Source organism: Tauraco erythrolophus, chromosome 28 (genome assembly GCF_009769465.1).
Source record: "Tauraco erythrolophus isolate bTauEry1 chromosome 28, bTauEry1.pri, whole genome shotgun sequence".
Classification (NCBI taxonomy): domain Eukaryota; kingdom Metazoa; phylum Chordata; class Aves; order Musophagiformes; family Musophagidae; genus Tauraco; species Tauraco erythrolophus.
Genome location: NC_141492.1, coordinates 2,906,471 through 2,925,401, shown reverse-complemented (window position 1 = coordinate 2,925,401; position 18,931 = coordinate 2,906,471). Strand labels below are relative to the sequence as shown.

Here is an 18,931-nt window from a genome sequence, read left to right as displayed (position 1 = left end):
TAGGCTGGGTGGCATTGTCCACTCGTGGTTTCCCAGGCTCCAACATTTGGCTGCAGCATTGTGGCACTTTCTGCTGTGCAGGGGATGGCACACGCCGCGCTGGCTCAGCTGCAGGTTGCAGCGTGGCGTCTATCGCACTGCTTCCACGTCCTGGTTAAGATCATAGAATCATGGAATGGTTTGTGTTGGAAGGGACCTCAAAGACCGTCTAGTTCCAACCCCCCTGCCACGGGCAGGGACACCTTCCACTACACCAGGTTGCTCAAAGCCTCATCCAACCTGGCCTTGAACACTTCCAGGGATGGGGCAGCCACAGCTTCTCCGGGCAACCTGGTCCAGTGCCTCACCACCCTCAGAGGGAAGAACTTCTTCCTCAGATCTGATCGAAATCTGCCCTCTTCCAGTTTAAAGCCATTGCCCCGTGTCCTGTCACTCCACGCCCTTGTCCAAAGCCCCTCTCAGCTTTCTTGTAGCTCCTTTAGGTACTGGAAAGTGCTGGAAGGTCTCCCCGGCGCCTTCTCCAGGCTGAACAGTCCCAACTCTCGCAGCCTGTCTCCAGAGCAGAGGTGCTCCAGCCCTCGGAGCATCTTTGTGGCCTCCTCTGGACCCGCTCCAGCAGCTCCATGTCGTTCTGATGTTGGGGACCCCAGAGCTGAACACAGCACTGCAGGGGGGTCTCACGAGAGCAGAGCAGAGGGGCAAAATCCCCTCCCTCGCCCTGCTGCCCACGCTGCTTTGGGTGCAGCCCAGGACACGGTTGGCTCTCTGGGCTGCCAGCGCACAGTGCTGGCTCATGGTGAGCTTCTCATCAACCAGCACCCCCAAGTCCTCAGAACTTCTCTCAATCCATTCTCTGCCGTGGCTGTGGGGCCAAAGTGGTGGTTAGATGGGACTTGACTGGACTGGATTGAGTTGGGCTGGACTGGAATGGATGGGGCTATACTGGGCTGAGTTGGTTTGGGGTGGACTCTGTGGAGGATGCTCTGCCAGTGGGTACCCATCGACAGGGGGGCTGTGAGGACCCTCGACGCGAGCAGGTCCTGTGGCTTGCAGGGGACACAGCTCCACAAACAGTGCAACCACAGAGCATGACAGGCTCCCAGGACTCTTCCATGAGCAGATATGAAGAAGGCCTTTAGGAACCGTTCGTTGACACCCTCCCGGTCCTGCCAGAGGACAGATGACTAGGAAAGCAAGATTAATTTTGCAGGGAGGCCACTGATGTGTCCTGCCTCCCCTTTGCCCCAGGCAGTGAGCGTTCCCTGCACTGATGAAGTGTGAGGACACTCTCTGTAGGCACCTTTCAGAAAAAAAAATACATTTCAATTAGCAGCTGAGATGAATTGTGCAGGAAATTGGGTGGTTATTTCCAGATATTTACGATGAATCACCTGGTTGTAGGAAGGGGGCACGTGGCGCTGTGCCGGGGGGGCTGGGGAATCACAATTATGCTGGTCTGGTACCGTTGCACGTAGAGGAGTTTTGCTTTTATGATTCTGTGATTAATTTTTGCAGGATGATTGATTTTTACTTTTTTTTTTATGCTGGGGTAATGGCTGAAATTGTAAAGAGGAAGCGACGTGGGGAGGGATTGCATCAGTGCCCAGCAGCTACATGCCACCTTGGCATCTAATCCACATTTCTAGGTGCCTCCAACAGCCCGTTGGAGCCTTTTCTGTCCCCTCTTGAGCACCTGGATGAGGAGGGATGAGCTTGTTTCTTTCCAGAGCAGGCAGCAGTGGGTGTCCCCTCTGGTTTCCCTTGCATGAAGTCTCGTCCTTCTCCTCCTCCTCCTCCTCTCTGCTGCGGTCCCCTTAGGGGTCCTACACATCAGGGCATGAGATCTTGTATGGTCTCTCTTTCATGGGGATTTGCATGGGCAACGATCTATCTGCCCTTCAGCAGGTGCCATGACCCACATATGGCCAGAATAGTGATGGCTTAGGGGAAAAACTGTGCTCAAAGGGGCATCCTGCTCCCAGGGGTTGGCCCGGAAATGTTCCTGGAGTGGCTGGGAATGGCCAAATCCTTCTTGTTGGGGTCCTGGGAGGAGCTCAGCCAGCCAGCCTGTGCCAAGAGCTCAGTGGTTTTGGTGGCATGACCAAGTATGTTTATTTGCTGGTCATTTTTCACTTGCTGGTCTCCTCCTGGCAGGGGCCTGGATGCTGGTAGTGCTGCAGCTTTGAGCTCTGAGGATGTCCCTTGCAGCTGGATAATGCTGGATAATGCCCCTTACGTTCAATCCATCCTGGTCATGGTGACTAACCATCTGGTGCTAGTTCTTCCTCCAAATTGCATCTGTGCTGGGTTCCTGGTTCAGGTCCAGGCATGTAGTCAGGTTCCTGGAGACCTCCCAGAGCTCGGACATGTTTCCCTGTGAGCTGGGAGCGACTCCATGCAGGCCCAGCACCCCCTTGCATCCCAGAAGGTTGGATCACTGCTTGAGCCTGGGGTGGGAAGCCAACTCTCTCAGCCAGTTTCCATAGCAGAAGTGCTCCAGCCCTCGGAGCATCTTCATGGCCCCCTCTTGACCTGCTCCAACAGCTCCATGTCCTTCTGATGTTGGGGACCCCAGAGCTGAATGCTGGGGCTGCAGTGAGATTTTACAGTCCCTCAGACATCTTCACAGCCAACTGTGCCCTCAACATCTCTTCGATGTGCAGTCCCTTGTCCTGGGTCCCTTGTCCCTGAGTGGCCAGGGGGTACGAGTCCCGCAGGGATGCTGTGCTCGCTCCGGAGCATCTCATCCTGCCGGGACTGGGGCCGTGGCTCTGGGACAGACGCGGGCACACTGTGGACAGACAAGTCTGGGGTGGCTTGGAGGGGCAGCGAAGCAGGTGCGTTGCCCTGGAGATTAGAAGGGTTTTTTTTTGGAGGAACACAGGGATCCGGGAGCTGTAGCCTGGGGCCGGGCAGGCTCAGCCCCCTGCCCTGCCCTCTCCCGCGGTCTGGCTTTCTCAGGCAGGCAGCTCACGGAACTTCCCTGGGCTCCAATTGCTGCGCTCCACCTTTTATTATAATTGATTCTGCATCGCCATAGGAACCCGCTCCAGCGTGAGTGAGGAGCAGCTGCCTTCCCTGCGCTCGCGCTCGGGGAGAGAGGCGGCTGCTCCTTCCCTCGGGATGGCAAGTGACGGAGCTGGGAATCCATGGCAGCCAGGTACCAGCCGTGCCCCATTCCTTCTCGAGCGCTCAGGCTGTGGGGAGTCGGGTGGCCTTGCAGAGCTGGGGGGTCATTCCCTCTGCGCTCGGAGGCTGGGGACCCACCCGACCCGTTGCAGTGGTGGGCTTGGGAGATGGGGCTGGATCTGTTGGTCTGGTGCTGGGGACCAGTGTGTCTTCTTCTGATGATCTTCTGATGGTGGTTGTTGAGTCTGGATGGAGAGAGCAGGAGGCTGGGGGTTTGGGGTGGGATGGTCGAGAGCTGCCGTTCCATGGCGGGGGGGTTATCTTCTTCCCAGGTGGTTTGGTTTGGCAGTGGTGGGTTTTCTGTGTGCACTGGGATGACTGCAGAGAGGAGGCACACGAAGGGTACGGTGCAGAGCCCTACACTTGGCCGGGCTTCCCATGTCCCCCCAAGGGGATCAGGGATCACAGAGTCTGGGATTCAGGGGGAAGGGTCTCTGCGTAGCTGGGGCTGGGCTAAACCTCCCCGCAGCTGAAGGGTTATCCCCTTCGCTTGCATCGGAGTGGATGGGACATCCCTCATCTGCTCCTGCTCTGGCCTGATCTGCTTGTTTCTCCCCTCTGTGTCCGGGGTTTACTCATCTTCCTCTACTACTGGACTCGCCTGCCGTGGGTGGCTGTGTGGGGTTGGAGAAGCAGTGGTGGAGAAGGTGGCCCTCCCATTAGCCAGGGACTGGTTTAGCAGAAGACTGGCCAAGATTGTACATCGTGGTTTGGGGTACGTGGAGTCCCAGTCTGTCCCACCATTCCTTGTGGTGGAAGGTGAGAGATGTTGAGAGCAGAGGGGACCTCTGGATATGTCAGACCAACTGGAAGATCCTGCTGAGACTCGGGATCTTCCTTGGGCATGGGTGCTGGCACCTGGTCCAGACCCATGGCAGGATGTCTCCCGGACCCTCTACATCCTTGTCTGTCCACACGCTGAACCCTCACAGGGCCAGGTGATGGAGAGGGGCTGAGGGGGTCCGTGAAGGAGCCCCCAGAATCCTGCTGTAGGGAAACAACCATCAACAGAGAGCGAGAGCAGCCATGGGCTGTGGTACCTGGGTAGAGTCTGGCACTGCCTGTCCTTGGGGGTTTGCCTGTAGGGGCAGGGTGGGATGCACCGTGTAGGTGGGTCAGATACGGCCGGGATGAAGGCAGGGGTGTCTCAGCATCCTTCCTGGGGCACAGTATCATCTGTACAACATACACACCCTGCCTCGGTGGGGTTGAAGGGGCTCTCCCTGTCAGGGATGGTGCCAGGGTCACAGCTCTGGTGCCTCCCAGCAGCAGTAAGAGGGAAGCAGGAAGGGGAGGCTGCACACACGGCTCTCCCGGCAGACGGGATTCCCAAAATGGGAAATGACTTTGCTCCCACTGGGCCTGGCTGGCTGCTGTGGAAGGAGAGAGGAGACGTGCCCAGCCTGAGCCCTGCACCCACACGCGGCGGAGCAGATTCCCAGGGACGATGCAGCTTTTAGGCTTTGGGGCGCATAGGAAGGGAAGGCAGAAACACATCCCGATAGTCCCAGCCCTGTTTGCTCCCAGGTCCAAGGTCCGTCTCATGCCGCAGCCGGAGAACACAGCCCCGTGTTCTCAGCATCTGCCAGCCGGGAGGTTCACAATGGGCTTTAACACCGAAACAGCCGGGATCCCAGCTCAGCTCTGTGCTCCGGGGGTTCTGCATCCCCTTGGAAGTTCAGCTTCCCCAGGCAGAGCCCCTGGTTGTGCCGTCGTCCCCGCGGGATCCACTCCCCTGACTCAGCAGCAGCGTTTACTGAAAAAGGCGATGCAAACCCCGCAACGAATCCGTCAGCTCCATCCGACAGTGCCAAGCACTTCCCAGAAAGGCATCAGGCTGCCTCCAGCCCAGCACGGGCGAGCAGACCCGCTGCGGACCCGCTGCGGACAGACAGACCCTTTGCTTCGGAACGACGGAGGGAGCCGCTCGCAAGTAAAACCTTTTTCCCATCTCTAAGGAGCTTAGATCCCAGAAAATCCTCCTGCTTCGGCAGAAACTTGTTTGCCGGCGAGAACGTCCGCGTTCCCGTCTCCCCGGCGAGCGCGTTCGCTGGCTGCTCGCAACAGGCGGTTGCGCACCACGCGCAGCGGTGTGCGGAATGTTAACCACCGGGAGCATCCCTCTTGGATTTTCCCTCCTAGGTGTCTCAAATGGGTTTGGATGGGGAGGGACAGCAGGCTCGTGCTTTTCAAAGCGGGGTTATTTTAGCACCGTCCTAATGAATTTGCTCCGGTTCTCACTCTGTGCGCAGTCATTTCTTTCTGCTCCCTACGGAAGCTTCGTTTGAGTTTAAGAGTTTAAGCCTTTTAGCCCCTCCTGGCTCTCCTCCATCCAAACCAGCTCCACTTTCTCCTCTTAAGTCGTCTCGTTTCTCATTGTTATATAATTGCAAATGTCTATTTTTGGTTATAAAAGTGCTAAGCTGGGTATATTTAAAAGTATGTAAACTGAGTAATTCCCTTGTCGTCGGACGGCATCCGTGACACCGCGCAGCCAAACCCCGCTCGCGTCCTGTCGTCTTCCAGTTTCGTTCTTTGAGCAGATCAAGCCTTTCTGCTGCGATTCTGCTTTATTGTGCAAATCAGATCGGCCTTTTTTAATTCCTGCTGATGAGGCGCACACCTCTCAGCACCAGGTGTTGCAGAGCTGACTCACTTTACCTCCCAGCACCTTCAGACAAATTTATCCGTGACTTGGGGAGCTGCCGTATCGTTTGGAATCCCTCATCCCTGGAAGTGTTCAAGGCCAGGTTGGATGAGGCTTTGAGCAACTTGGTGTAGTGGAAGGTGTCTCTGCCCATGGCAGGGGACTTGGAACTAGATGATCTTGAAGGTCCCTTCCCACCCAAACCATTCCATGGTTCTTTGACCCTGGATCCGGAGCGGGGCTGTTCTCTGCGTATCAGCTGCATGGAGCATGGGCCGTGCACGGACGCAGAGCGAAGCTTGGCTATGCCAAGGCTCCCACCTTCATCTTGTGTTTGATGGTGGGAGTCAACCATGTGAAGGAGGAACAGATTTCTGAGCAGGGTCACTCCACTGCAAATTGGAAGTAAGCAATGCCTGAAACGTTAGTATCCACAAATTGCTTTCCAGCTGACACAGAAGACCTTTTCTCAGCTGTTTTGCCTAATTAGTCTCTGATTCTACTCTGGACATGTCTTGTGCTTTCCCATCCACAATCCATCTCTAGTTCTTGACTCTTGGTCAAAAACCTACAAGGACTTAAAGGGTGGAAGAAGCCGGCGCTGGCAGGAGTGCCTGAGTGCAGTCCAGGGAGCTGGCTGAGTCACGCCAGCGCGGCACAGCCCCGTCCCCGCTGACATCCCATAACCTCCCTTCGCTGCCCACTCGGATTCTCAGTTCAGGGGTGTCTGCGGGGGGAAGGCTGAGCCCTTCATACCAGCTGTCATCCCACGTCGGTAAGCACCACTCTGTGCTTCTTTTTGAATAAACATCTCGTTAGCTCTTTGCCGTTCTCAAATTAACATTTAATTCGTGTTTCGTACCCGGAAAAATCTCCCCACGGCATTGCCGAATCGTTGACGGCGATCCTCTTCCTTTGTGAGTTCTGTCCCTATTAAGCAATTTCCTTGCTCGTGTCTTCTTTTTAGTTACTAAGGGAACATGAATCTTAATAAAACTCAATCAAACGTTCCTTAAATAACAGCTGCCTTCGTCTAAATGCCTTATCAGCCCTTTTTTTTTTGCTCCGCTCAAAATTCCTGGGAAATTAAGAGCTGATTCTTTCACACTGTAATGAAAATCTCAACATATCCCAAATGCGAGGGAAATCCTTTATCCTGAATACTATGGGATATAATACTATGGGATACTATTTAGCAGAAAATCTTGTATTTTTGTCCCAAAAGTGCGTGTTCCTCCCTGTGCTTTTGATGCGAGTCAGTTGGGCATCTCCAGATACGTGGTTTGTGCTTGAGTCACTTCTATCGCATCCTGAGCCTCTCTGGCACCGAGAACCATGAAGGAGGATTTTTTTAACCCAGACGTGTCCGTGGGAAGCACAAACCTCCCTGAGCACAGAGAAGCGCCGCGGAGAGGCAATGCGATGCCTTCAAAGGGCATGAGGAGCTCTGCTGTAGAGAGCTGTGCCTGACCCCAGACACCTCCGTGGCGAGGAGCGGGATGCTCCGGCCCATCAGTGCTCCTCCATGGGTGCGTGTTCCTCCCCAGGATAGGACCATGTGGAGGCACCACCCACTGGCTGGGTAGGAGAGGACCAAGTGCTCTTTGGCCAGATGGAAGCTCCTCTGCTCATCCCTGTCCTCCTGCCCTCTCTCAAGGTGCGCCAGGGGAGGTTTCGTTTGGATATTAGGAAAAATTTCTTCACCAAAAGGGTTGTTGAGCATTGGAATAGGCTGTCTGGGGAAGCAGTGACAGCACCATCCCTGGAGGTATCTAAAAGATGTGTAGATATGGTGCTTTGGGACGTGGTTTAGTGGTGGTCTTGGCAGTGTTGGGTTAACGGTTGGACTCCATGATCTTGTCTTTTCCAACCAAAATGATTCTATGATTGTATGATGTTGTGCCCGTGCCATGGGAAGCTTGTTTGACTTATCCCTGCGCCCCGTGCTCATCTGGGGATGTACGGGGGGAGGGATAAACCCCAGCAGGGCAGAAACGTGTCAATCTGAGGAGCTTCTGGATGGAGCCATGCTGGGGGTGGCCAATGTCCTCTTAATGTGACGTGGGATGTAGGTACAGTTTCCCTTTGGGGAACTCAGCAAATAACTGGGGAAGTGGTGTCAGTGGAAGTGCCGAGACGGCTCTTTCGGGGTGGTCAGTGTTTAGGGGTTTGGATGCCCGAATATTGATGCAGAGGTGGCAGCTCAGGGCCCACCACCCCCTGGCAGAGGTGTTGTGGTTCTTCATCCCAGGGGAGAGCAGGGCTGGACTACCCGGCACTGTACGGACAAGCTACCGAGGGAACATCCTGTGTCTGGTCCAGGGAGGGACCAGATAACCAGGGTGAAAAGCCGGAGAGCGGCTGAGCTCGTCCTGCTGCTGCTCTTGCCCTTTGTTTCGCTGCTGTTACAGGAAATTTCTTTTAGAGCTTTGGCTGTTCCCTGATACCTCCCAGTGGGGATTTTGGTTTTAATTTTCTGGAGCCTCACTCGGGCCCCAGGATGCTGAAGGGGGGCTGGTGTGGATGTCCCTCTCGGTGAGCTCCACCCATTGCTGCTCCAACAAGAGATGCTGAGAACTCTGGAGGCACCTTTGGGGGTTTCGCTGTGACTCCCGGTGCCCGTGGTCATGTTCATCTCTTTTGCTCTCTTCGTCCTTCTGCTTTGCCTCCTTAGCCCAAGACAGCTGGACCCTGGAGACCGTTTCTCAGTGACGTGGCTGTTTGGACACAGCCTCCTCCTCCTCCTGCTGCAGTAGTGATGCTCGTGTTCCCGCGCAGCTGCGGTGAGGTAGGTGCCCTCCGGCTCCATCGGGACCAGCTCCTTCTGTACCCGGTGCAGAACCAAAGGCAGTCATCGTGCCGAGTGTGATACAGCAGCCGGGCACGTGTCCCTCGGTAGGAGCGGGCAAACTCTCAGCTCGTGTCCATCTTGGGAGAAATTCCAGACCAGACTAGACAAAAACCTGGAGCCGCCTGCTCTGACTCCGCAGCGGAGGTCTTGTTCAGTGTGAGTTTTTCCCAAGATGCCTGGTCCAAAAGGGTCCTGCAGCACGAGCTGTGCCAGGTGGGCACCCTCTCCGGAGGATTGCTGGAGATTTATGTCCTCAATAGTAGCCTGGTCTGCCCACCCACTCCACCCCTTTGTGCCCCCTGTGAGTGGCTTCTTGAGCTTGCTGGAAAACCAGGGACCAGCTTGCGAATTTCCCTGCCCCTGGTTATTAGCAGAGCTCGTGTAGCCCATGGCCAGTGTCTCCTCCCTCACCATCTCTGCTTTCCCCTCCAGGAGCTCTTGGCCCGGGCAGGAGTCAACCCTGAGCTTGGCATAGCAGTGCTGGCGGCTATGGAGTAACCCGTGCCCTGGGTGCGTGGGCACAGCGGGAGGCTGAAAGCGGCTGCCCGGGCAGCGGGGTGGCCGAATGCGCCCTGCCCACGTGCTCCTCGCCTCTGCCATGAATGATGCATCGACGATGGATTATGAACTGCTCTCCCCTTCTTTGGTTGAGCACCCAGCCGGTGCGGCGGGGATGGATGCCGAGCAGAAAACCGTCTTTGCCTTCGTCATCTTCCTCCTCGTCTTCTTGGTGATGCTGATGGTGCGCTGCTTCCGCATCCTGCTGGACCCCTACAGCCGCATGCCCGCTTCCTCCTGGACTGATCACAAGGAGGGGTTGGAGAGGGGCCAGTTCGACTACGCCTTGGTGTAAAAGGGGCGACTGGGTGCTCCGTGTGCCTCCTACTCCAGCTGGCCCCAGCCCCCCCTCCCCTGTGGCATTGCCCCCCGGGGCTGGCAGAGATGCTCCGGGCAGGGAGGTGGGGTCGGGCTCTCCTCCGGGGTGGGTTTTCTAAGGGGTTTCTCTCTCTTTTCTAAGCACTTTTCAGTTCTCTTTGCCGTCCGCAAGGACTCTGGGAGAGATGTGGTGGAAGGGTGGGGTGACTCGGGGTGGGCTCCGCTGCCCACCGTGCCCCCTGCGTGGCGCAGGGCAGGAGGCGATGGGGCAGGGCACGGCGGGACCTGCCCTCCACCATGGCCCACAGGGCTTCTGCTCTGGGTGGCTCTACCTGGTGCCAGGCCAGAGCTTTGAGCCCTCACATCCTCCTTCCCCGACACCCACCCCCCACCCTTCCATCATCCTCGTCCGTGTCCTCCGGGCAGTGCCGACCGTGGTCCCGTGCGTGTGCGCGCGTGTGTGTGTGCGTGTCCCCGTAACTGAGCCGTGTCCCTCAGGGGGTTTATAGGCACCAGACCCAAGTGTTGGCTTTGTTCTCTCTGTGTGGCAGTCCCAAGTGCCCCCCCAGCCCCCCTGCCCTGACAACTGAAGGGGAGATAGAGACCCCCCCTCCCCAAAGCGCAGCTCCCCCCTTTCGGCATCCAGCCCCGCAGCCTGTGCTCCGCTTTACACCGCAGTGACCTGTCCCTGCCCAACTGGTGAGAATGGTCCCAGACCTGCCCAGGTAGCCCTGCCGGGATCCCAGGAGGGATCAAAGGTCCTACATGACACTTGGGAGATGCTCCTCAGCTAGCCTGAGCCTGGCAGCCTCCTGGCAGTGTTCCCACTCTGGCCAGTCCCTGCTCCAGCAGGATCTGGGTGGCCTCCCCACGTCCAGGGGGGTTGCTGGGGGTGGCCGGCCCTTCCCTGCATCTGGGTCAGAAGGGCTGTGGAAGTAGCCAAGGGGAAGCCAAGGCTGTCCTCCTGCCCCTGCGGGAACCATGCCTGTTGTGCTGCAGCTAGCCGCGGGGCTATCGCAAGCCACAGTGGGTTACGGCTGCGGGCCACTAAGAAGGTTTGTACTAAGGGATTTGAGCCCTTGGGGGGGAGAATCTCTTCCCCCACCATGGAAATAAAGCTGCACTGTGCTAACCCCACACAGCTCCTCTTCTTCTGCCCTTTGATGTGTTCCAGGAGCTGCTCCGGCTGCTCCCCACGCAGTGGGGGCTGCCCCAGCACTCGGTCTGAGCCAGGACCAGCTGGAGCCCCTCTGCAGGGGCCGGGTGCCGCATGGGACAGAACCATCACCACCAGCCCATGGTGCTGTGGGTGCCCCTGCGCGGGCACACGCCCTCTCAGGGACATGCAGAAGGTGCTCCTTGGCCACTGTGGCACCTGGGGCAGTCACAGCCTGGCCACGGCCACCGTGGGCTGTGCCTGACCGTGTCTTCTATGCCAGTCTGGGTCTGTGCAGGCAGCAGGTCTGCTGCATCCAGAGGGACCTTTTGGATGTGTGGGTGCAGATTCCCCTGGGAGAGTCCCCCATGGGCACTGACACGGAGCCTGGCACGCTGAGCCTGGCAGCCCAGGAGGCTTTTTGGGGGACAATTTCCAGCTGTCTGAGCAAAATGGGAGCAGGTTTTTCCTTTGTGCAGGTTCCCCCACCGCCCCGCAGTGCCCTGGCTCTCCCAGCACCCAGCAAGGCGATGGGCTCCCGCCGGCGCAGGGATGCTGCAGACCTGCCTGCCCTCTGGTGGCACACGGATCTGTGTCCGGCGAAGGAGGCCAAGAAGAATGCTAAAAATGAGAATTATCAGCCTGGAACTTGGGTTTGAGCTGAACCCAAACAGCTGGACCCCGGCTCCTGGACACCCAGCACGATCCCCGGCCAAGCACCCGTGGCACCAGGCAGGGTGAGTGGGGAAGGAGAAGCAGCAGGTTCGTCTCCGTTCTCCTGCATCCCCTCCGTCTCCTCTCCACCAGCCCTTCTTGTGCCCCTTCTCCATCCCTGTCCTGGCCCCTGTAACCTCTCCGCAGTCCAGCAGCGATGGGGTGCAGACACTCCTCCTCTGGGCTCGCGAGTCCATCTCCAGGCTCACACCTCTGGCACCCATCGCCTTCCACTCCCCTTGCTGGGGACCGAAGGATCAGGAGAGACTGTCCCTCCTCCCTCATCCACCTTCTGCTCCGAGGCTTTGGGAAGGACCCCGAATCCCCCAAAGGTGCTGAGACACGCAGGGCTGGGAGAGCTGGGTGAGGCTCCGAGGGTGAAACTGTGTCCCTGAGGAACACAGGCAAGAAACCAGCTCCATGCTGGAGCTGGGACAGTTCCTGCCCTATTCCCAGGCTGTCTCTGCCATGGCCACCCCACCGGCCCTCGGCCCCGGCAGATGGACGCGGCGCTGCCACCGCTGCACCCAGATCAGGAGGAAGACACGGAACCGCTTAACCCAAAATAATTTTATTGTTGCTGTTGCTTCTGATACAAAAAAGGAATTCCACAAAGAGCCGCCTCTCCGTGCGGGACAAGGGGGCACAGGTTTTGGGTTTCAACGCTTGCCCAAAAATAAACAACCAGCAAGAAATGTCAATACAAAAAAAAAAAAACCAGAATCAAACACCGCACGAGAGAGGAATGAAGGAAACCTTGAGCTTTTTCGTTTGAGGCTTTTGGCTCAACACACACACACAAACCCATCTCTGCTAATTTATTATATTATTAATAGTTTTTTGGTTTTTGTTTTTGTTTTTTTTTTTTTTAAAAAAAAAAGCACCTGTTGGAAAAACAAACCAAACCAAAATAAGAAAAAAACCAACCAAACCCCAGACATCAGGCCACCCATCCTGTCACCAGCTCTGGGACTCTTGCAAAATCCAGAGTCTGGAGCTGCGTGCTGCAAAAAAAGAGTTTTCAAGTCTGCCGTTAGCCCAAATACAGTATAACGTACGCTCCCCCCAGCCCGCGCGGCGGCAGCGTACTGGGAAAAAAAACCAACCAACCGCCCTCCCAAATACCAAAAAAAAACCAACCCCAAAAAAACCCTTCAGGAATATGCACTCCTCACGACAACGAGCGCTCGGCACTGCGGTGGTTACCCATAAATACGAGGGTGGCTGGATCCAGTGCACTAACTGGTCGATACAGCACCAGCTTCGGAAGCACCTCGGGGGGTCGATAAGGTAGCTGTGTGTGGCACGGAGTGAATTAGCACCTTTGCTGCCCGCGGCGACGCGCGGGCTCCATGCAGAACTGAAACCAGCTTCATGCGGAATTCGGGAATGGCGTTGCAGAGCCCAGGGGTGGGGAAGACTCTGGAGGGAGGAAGAAAAGCCCACCTGGACAGAAGGATCTGGCCAGGCTGCTCGAGGCAGCAGGGACACCTCGATTCACTTAATTAATATTTTCCAGACTCTTTTTAGTGCATTTCTGTTGTCTGCATTAACCAGGGCTGTGTGTCACCGTTGGCGCCTCAGAGCGCCCAGGAGGGATGGGACAACCGGAGGGGGGGACTCGCAGCCCCCGTTTCCAGGAGCGCTCCTGGCTGGAAGCACCGGAGTCGCGCAGACGGGGGGCTCGGAGTCAGGGACCGGTTGCAGATGATGGTCAGGGACCGTCCGCCTGTCCCTGCCTCCTCCTGCCTGCCCAGGCTGCAGACACCCCCCGGTCCCCTCCCCGTTCCCCATCTTGCTTCTGCTGCTGGGAAACTTGGCACAGGATTTTTCAAACGCTCACAGGGGCGGTGGCCGGGAAATCTGCCCCTGTGGCACGTCACCTCCGTCCTGCCGAGCCCTCCGTCCCCTCTGGCACGGGAAGCATCCAGATGCTCTCAACCACGCTCGTGACATTTTCTTTTTTCCTGGCAGTTGAGTTCGTCCAACCGCATTCAACAACGCAATTATTTGCCTTTCCCCAGAGCTCCTCCTTATTTATGGAAGGACACCATAAGCCCTGGCCTTGTCGGAGCTCTGGAAAAGCCCTTCCAGCTCTGACGGGTGGAGGATGTGCACGTTCAGTGTATCGCGGCGTGAAACCCCCGGGTTCCCCGCGGGAGCCGGTGGTCCCGCGGCCCGGCTGCTTCGCGCCGTGAGGTTGGCAACCTGCGCTGCCCCTGCGTGGAATCGTTCTCCGATTCTACGCTTCACTCAGAGGTGACCTTTTCCATTCGACGGAGGAGCCCAGAAGGACCAGAGGACATGGAGAGGACAGAGAAGAGACAGAGCACAGGCAGCGTGGGCAGGGGATGGTTTCTGCAGCACCATCACGACAACGCAGAAGCAAAGGAGGAACAGGAGCTGGTGGGAAATGCACTACCACCACACCGAGCCACAGCTCCCCGTCCAAAGCTGCCCCCAGCATCCCCTCCCCGCCGTTTCCTGGGCTGTGGGGTGACCTACGGGCTGTGACCATGAAGGACGGGCAGCTTCCCCCTGGTACAGCCCTCGCCCGCTCGGACTAACAGTATCTCGGTTAAAGGAGCCGGGCGAGAGCGGGGCGGAGGGAGGGAGGCCCTGCTAACAGGGTTTGAACCTTTGGCAAAGCTTTCCCAAGCTCTTTTGTGGTGTGGCTTGGTTTTGGCTCCAGCACCCCGTGAAGCGGAGCATCCCTGCGTGGCCAAGGTGGGTGCTGAGCCCGGAGGGACATTTCCCACCAGTTGTGCAGTGCGGTGGGGGCAGGTGGTGGCAGGGGGTGCAGCGAGAGAAGAGGCAGTTGTTTCCAGGTGTGGATGGCGAGGCTGAGGACTGTACTGTCGGGTGGGTGGGTGGATCTCCTGGATGTTAGTAGAGCTGGAGCTGGAGCTTCATCCTCAGTGCTTGGCCCAGCTCCCCTGCTAAGTAGTTGAGGTGGTTCTTGGCCTCTAGTTTCTGCAGTTCCCTCTTGCGGTACAGGGGCACGCTGACGATCTCCAGTAGGTAGGTGCCAGGCACGATTTTCTTGCGGCCGAGGTGCAGGTAGCTGAGCCCCTCTTTTTGGTGGATGCGGAAGTAGCCGTCCTCATTCCCGTGGGAGATGAGGTACCGCACACGGTTCTCCAGGGGCTCCACAGCTGGCAGGAGCTCCAGGATGTGCTCCTTGTGAGCCAGGTCAGAGAGGTTCAGCATCATGGACAGGGGAGCATCCACATCCATGCTGGCCAAGTTCACAGTGTGATCCTTCAGAAGGAACCAGGCATGTTACTTACAGATACCAAGGAAAGCTCATGGCCAGGTGAGGGAGGACTTGATTTAGAGGAGTTCTGCCCCATGGGACAACCCAAAGCAGCTCTGAGAAGTGGCTGTGACTTCTATGGTCCTCGCTTTCCTTCAGGTGTTTCTTGGTGCCCTGTTTGTGTCTCTGAGACTGAACCAGCCAGTACACAGAGGCATTTTCAGAGGCATTTTCTTCCCAAGGCCTGAAGGGCCCTAATACCTCCCAATCTGTGCTGCCCAGGCCTGTGAACTTCTTGGGGGAGCCCTGGACAGAAGCCAGAACTTCCCTCCAAGCAAGAACCTGAATTTATAGTGACAGGTCCAGTCTGGAGTCAGACAGTGAGTGCTGACAGTCCTCTATGGCCCTGTGGGAACTGCTGCCCCATCAGCTCCCCTTGCAAGCAAACGTGTGCTTTATTTCTCAGTTGCATGTATCTCCAGACATTTGTGGCCAAACCACACAAGTGTGTGTCACTTAAGATTGTCCTGACCTCCTCTAATGTATTGTGAAAGACTTTCCATTTCTGCAGGACTTCTAGACTCTACAGACACCCAAGCACCCAGCATGGGCAGGTACAGAGTGAGCTGCTATCTCTGTCTGGTTTGAGGGAGACCCACAGGAATGGGCACGCTGCATGAGACCCACTCCAGACACCAACCCCCAAGTGACCCAGCTCTTGTCTTGCTCCACCCCAGCCAGGATGCCATGGATTTCTTACCTGGTGCTTCTCAGTGCCATTGATGCTGCGTCGCTGCCGACCCCTCTTGGGGTAGCCGTTTATCTTGCACTCATAGCAGGTTTCAGGGGAGAGCAGGTTGTCTTCATCCTCTTCTTGCGGGGCAGGAAGGTAGGAACCTTTCCCAAAACCCAAGCCAGAAATACAGTGTCTGGTGGCAGAAGAGCAAAGAGACCCATCTTAGATTCACGCTTCAAGAAGGAAATCTTACCATTGCCCTCCTGGGTTCTCCATGTGGCACCCAGGAACACATGGAGGATCATGCCTGGGTCCAGGACATGGCTTGTGCAGAATGGTTTGAGAGAGGTCAGGCCGCATCTTGATCAGACACGGCCAGTAGATTTAACCTGTCGGCACCCTGGACTAGATGACTCTGCAGGGCATCTGCTACGGTGTCAGCAGCTGCACTACCCATTGGATTAGTGGAACAGAAGAGGAGATGGGCATTAGCATGAGGATGAGGAACTGCCTGGCATGGAGAAGCTGAGGACTCATGTGGGAATGGGAGCTCACTGGCTCCTGGAGCACAAGTGTGATGACGGAGCACGTCTAGGGGCACCATGCACTTGGCAGCCTGCAATAACCCCCAGGAACATACAGGTGCCTGTGGGGACCACCTGCTGACCGTCCTCTTACCCTTGTCCTGCTCGGAAGTAGCCTCCAGGACAGCCGCAGAGATAGCCCCCGTCTGTGTTGGAGCAGCCGTAGCTGCAGGGGCTGCCACCGGCCGAGCACTCGTCCACATCCTGGCACCCCCCGAACGCCTGGTCGAAATCAAAGCCGGACGGGCAGACGCACTTGAAACTTCCCAGCGTGTTGTAGCAGGAGGCAGAGCCGCAGGCGGTGGGGCTGGAGCACTCGTTTTCGTCTGCACCCAAAGACAGCAGAACCAGTCAGAAGCTCAGTGGAAGGAGCTCCTGTGCTGCTGGTGTTCCCCACCCCACCCGGCCAAGGAAATCTGCCCACAGCCGTGGCCAGGCTGGCAGCGGCCTCCCTTCTCCTGGCTCCCCTGCAAGACCTCATCCCGTGCAGGTCCTCGAAGGACCACCTTGGGTTTTTGTATCCTCCTACAATGCAGGGAGACACTGGCTTCAGGAGCACTGGGAGCTCATCACTCCTGATGGTCCCCGTTGCAGAGAGAACCCGGAGCAGCGTGGGGCAGGGCAGGGGCACTGTCTCTGGGCACAGGCATGGTCTGTCTCTGGGGCAGGGCTGGGTTTGCAGAAATAGACCCAGAATGCAGAGTCAGAGATGGCGAGGGGTGGCTGGAGAGGGCCTTGGGGCTTAGGCACCCTCTGTCCCCCATCCCACAGCTACAGGATACGAGACCCCCCGTCCCACACTCACCCACACACTGATTCCACTGGTAGTGCTGCACGTAGCCCTGCGGACAGCCGCAGCGGTAGCCTCCGAGCACGTTCTGGCAGCCGTGCTGGCACCGATGGTTTCCGTCACACTCGTCCACATCTGCAGCAACGTAACACAGATGGTGGTGAGATGACTTCTCCCTGTCCCGTGGGCAGCACCGGCTGCACTGGCTGCACAGGGACCATGTGCACATGGTACACATCCAGCAGCCAGCATCCTTCAGGGTGCTCACACGGGGTGGGCACTTCTTCTGCCTAATTATCTCTCTGAAGTTTGGACTTGAATAGCACCCTCAGTCCCCATATACATCCCCTTGCAGCCCCTCCTTAGATGTTTTTTCCTTTAAGGTCTGGCCTGGACCGTTACCACATCTGTTCTGCTTCAGGCTGCCCGTGTGAACACATGGAAGCACATGGTGGGTTTTGGCCGGCATGTGGTCTCCACCGATGAGATACAGGATCGTTCCCTTCCCACCCTTGGCTGCTACGGTTGCAGCACCAAGACCTTCATCTACTTGTCCAAGAGGCAGTGTTTCTCCAGGCAGGTCAGGAACTGACCTCTCCTTTGCACCAGGGCTTCCCCTGTGGGTTTCTGGTGCCCCACAGCGAGGATTAGTCCCTCCTTGGCTGGACTGAGATGCCTTAGAGATCATGGCTGAACTGAGAACTCTACCACACGGACCATGTTTCTGTCAAAGCCCCGGAGACACAGACCCACCTTCACAGTTGACACCAGAGCTGTCGAGGGAGAATCCTTTCTGACACTCGCAGTTGTAGCTGCCCGGCGTGTTCAGACACTGTCCTTTGGCTCCACACAGGGAGGGCTGAGCTGTGCACTCATTATTGTCTGCAAAACACCGGCCACCGCTTGTAAGCCCGTCCCCAAGGACGTGGCTGCGTGAAGCTTTGCAGACAGCCACCTCGCGTCGTGGAGCTCAGCCCAGCCTGAGCAGCAGATGGACAAGTCAGATGCATGACCCCAGGCTGGCTGGAGAGGGGCAGCACTCCAGAGCCAGAGTTGAGGGGCTGGAAAGACTCTCCTGGGCTTAAAAGTAACCCCCAGAGACCTCACTGGTGCCGTAGAGCAGAGCAGGGAACGCCTCTACTCACCGATGCAGGACGAGTGGTGCTGAGTGAAGCCCGGGGGACATTTGCAGTTGAATCCTCCGATAATGTTCACACACAGGAACTGGCAGTTGTGCTGCTTGGTGGAACATTCGTCCAAATCTAAAGCAACAAGCACAGCAACACGTGTCTCAATTTATCTTACTGAGGTACCTTATCTGCATGTGCGTGGTGACACACGGTGCTCCTGGGCGGACAGGGACCTGACACGGACCAACCTCAGGAACAACTCCCACAAAAGTCTTGCATGAGAATCACGAGTCCTGGGAGCCCCACCTCAGCTGCTGGTCGTACCCAGATGCATTTGAAAGATGCAGAGATTTTTCTCTGCCTCTCCTGCAATCCACAAATCCCGGACCCTCCCAGACTCTTAGGTCACCCTCATCGCAGCCTGATATGTGAGCACTGGGTGAGGTGGGCAAAGCCCCAGTCTGGCAGCTGCCAGCACTAGGAGAAGCCCAGATAGTGCTCAGCCCACATGTAGGAGGCACACTGGTTCAAGGCTTGGCACAGCTGGGATATACTGTGCAGTCTGCAGGAAAGGGCAAGGAGCAATTTTTTTCCTGATAAGACAGATCTGGAGTGGCTGTAGAGGGACGAAACCCTGATGTGTGACTCCACGAGGGTCCAGCATGGCACCTTTTTCCATGTCTAGCCTTGCCCTGTGGCTGAATGGAAAGACTTGACTGTTCTGGCACACGTTAATCAGCTCTTGCCATTCCCCTTGCTGCCAGAGATGAGGCAGGGTCTCTGCTACCTTCTCCTTGGTCAATACCTTTGCAGATCTTCCCATCTTCTTGTAGAATGTACCCTCGAGGGCAGGAGCATTGGTAGCTGCCTTCTGTGTTCTTGCAGATGAAGTTACATGGCTTAGGGGACTGGTTACACTCATCCAAATCTAGACTCGAGAGACAAGATACATCAGTATTCACGGGTTGTGCTGCTGGACGGGGTCCCCACCACCCCTTGGAC

The 18,931-nt window shown here is 56.9% G+C and overlaps 2 protein-coding genes across 2 annotated transcripts in view; one reads left to right on the top strand and one right to left on the bottom strand.

The window, feature by feature from the left end:
* The first annotated feature begins 9,252 nt into the window (after positions 1-9,252).
* On the top strand, positions 9,253-9,540 carry CTXN1 (cortexin 1). Its single transcript, XM_009983425.2, has one exon. The coding sequence runs from the start codon at positions 9,253-9,255 to the stop codon at positions 9,538-9,540; it is 288 nt and encodes a 95-aa protein (XP_009981727.2).
* A 4,779-nt stretch (positions 9,541-14,319) lies between these two features.
* The window catches only part of LOC104371887 (fibrillin-2-like), a 101,205-nt gene continuing 96,593 nt past the window's right edge, over positions 14,320-18,931 (bottom strand). Inside the window, exons 58-64 of the mRNA XM_086627866.1 lie at positions 18,735-18,857; positions 17,945-18,061; positions 17,553-17,681; positions 16,815-16,934; positions 16,104-16,335; positions 15,450-15,618; positions 14,320-14,694 (exon numbers count right to left, since the gene is read on the bottom strand). Coding sequence (XP_086483992.1) covers positions 14,320-14,694; positions 15,450-15,618; positions 16,104-16,335; positions 16,815-16,934; positions 17,553-17,681; positions 17,945-18,061; positions 18,735-18,857 — 1,265 coding nt within the window. The remainder of the gene's footprint in view (positions 14,695-15,449; positions 15,619-16,103; positions 16,336-16,814; positions 16,935-17,552; positions 17,682-17,944; positions 18,062-18,734; positions 18,858-18,931) is intronic.

What these genes read in the sequence shown, in the direction of transcription:
- CTXN1 (XM_009983425.2), top strand. Translation starts at nt 9,253, where the DNA reads ATGCGCCCTGCCCACGTGCTCCTCGCCTCTGCCATGAATGATGCATCG.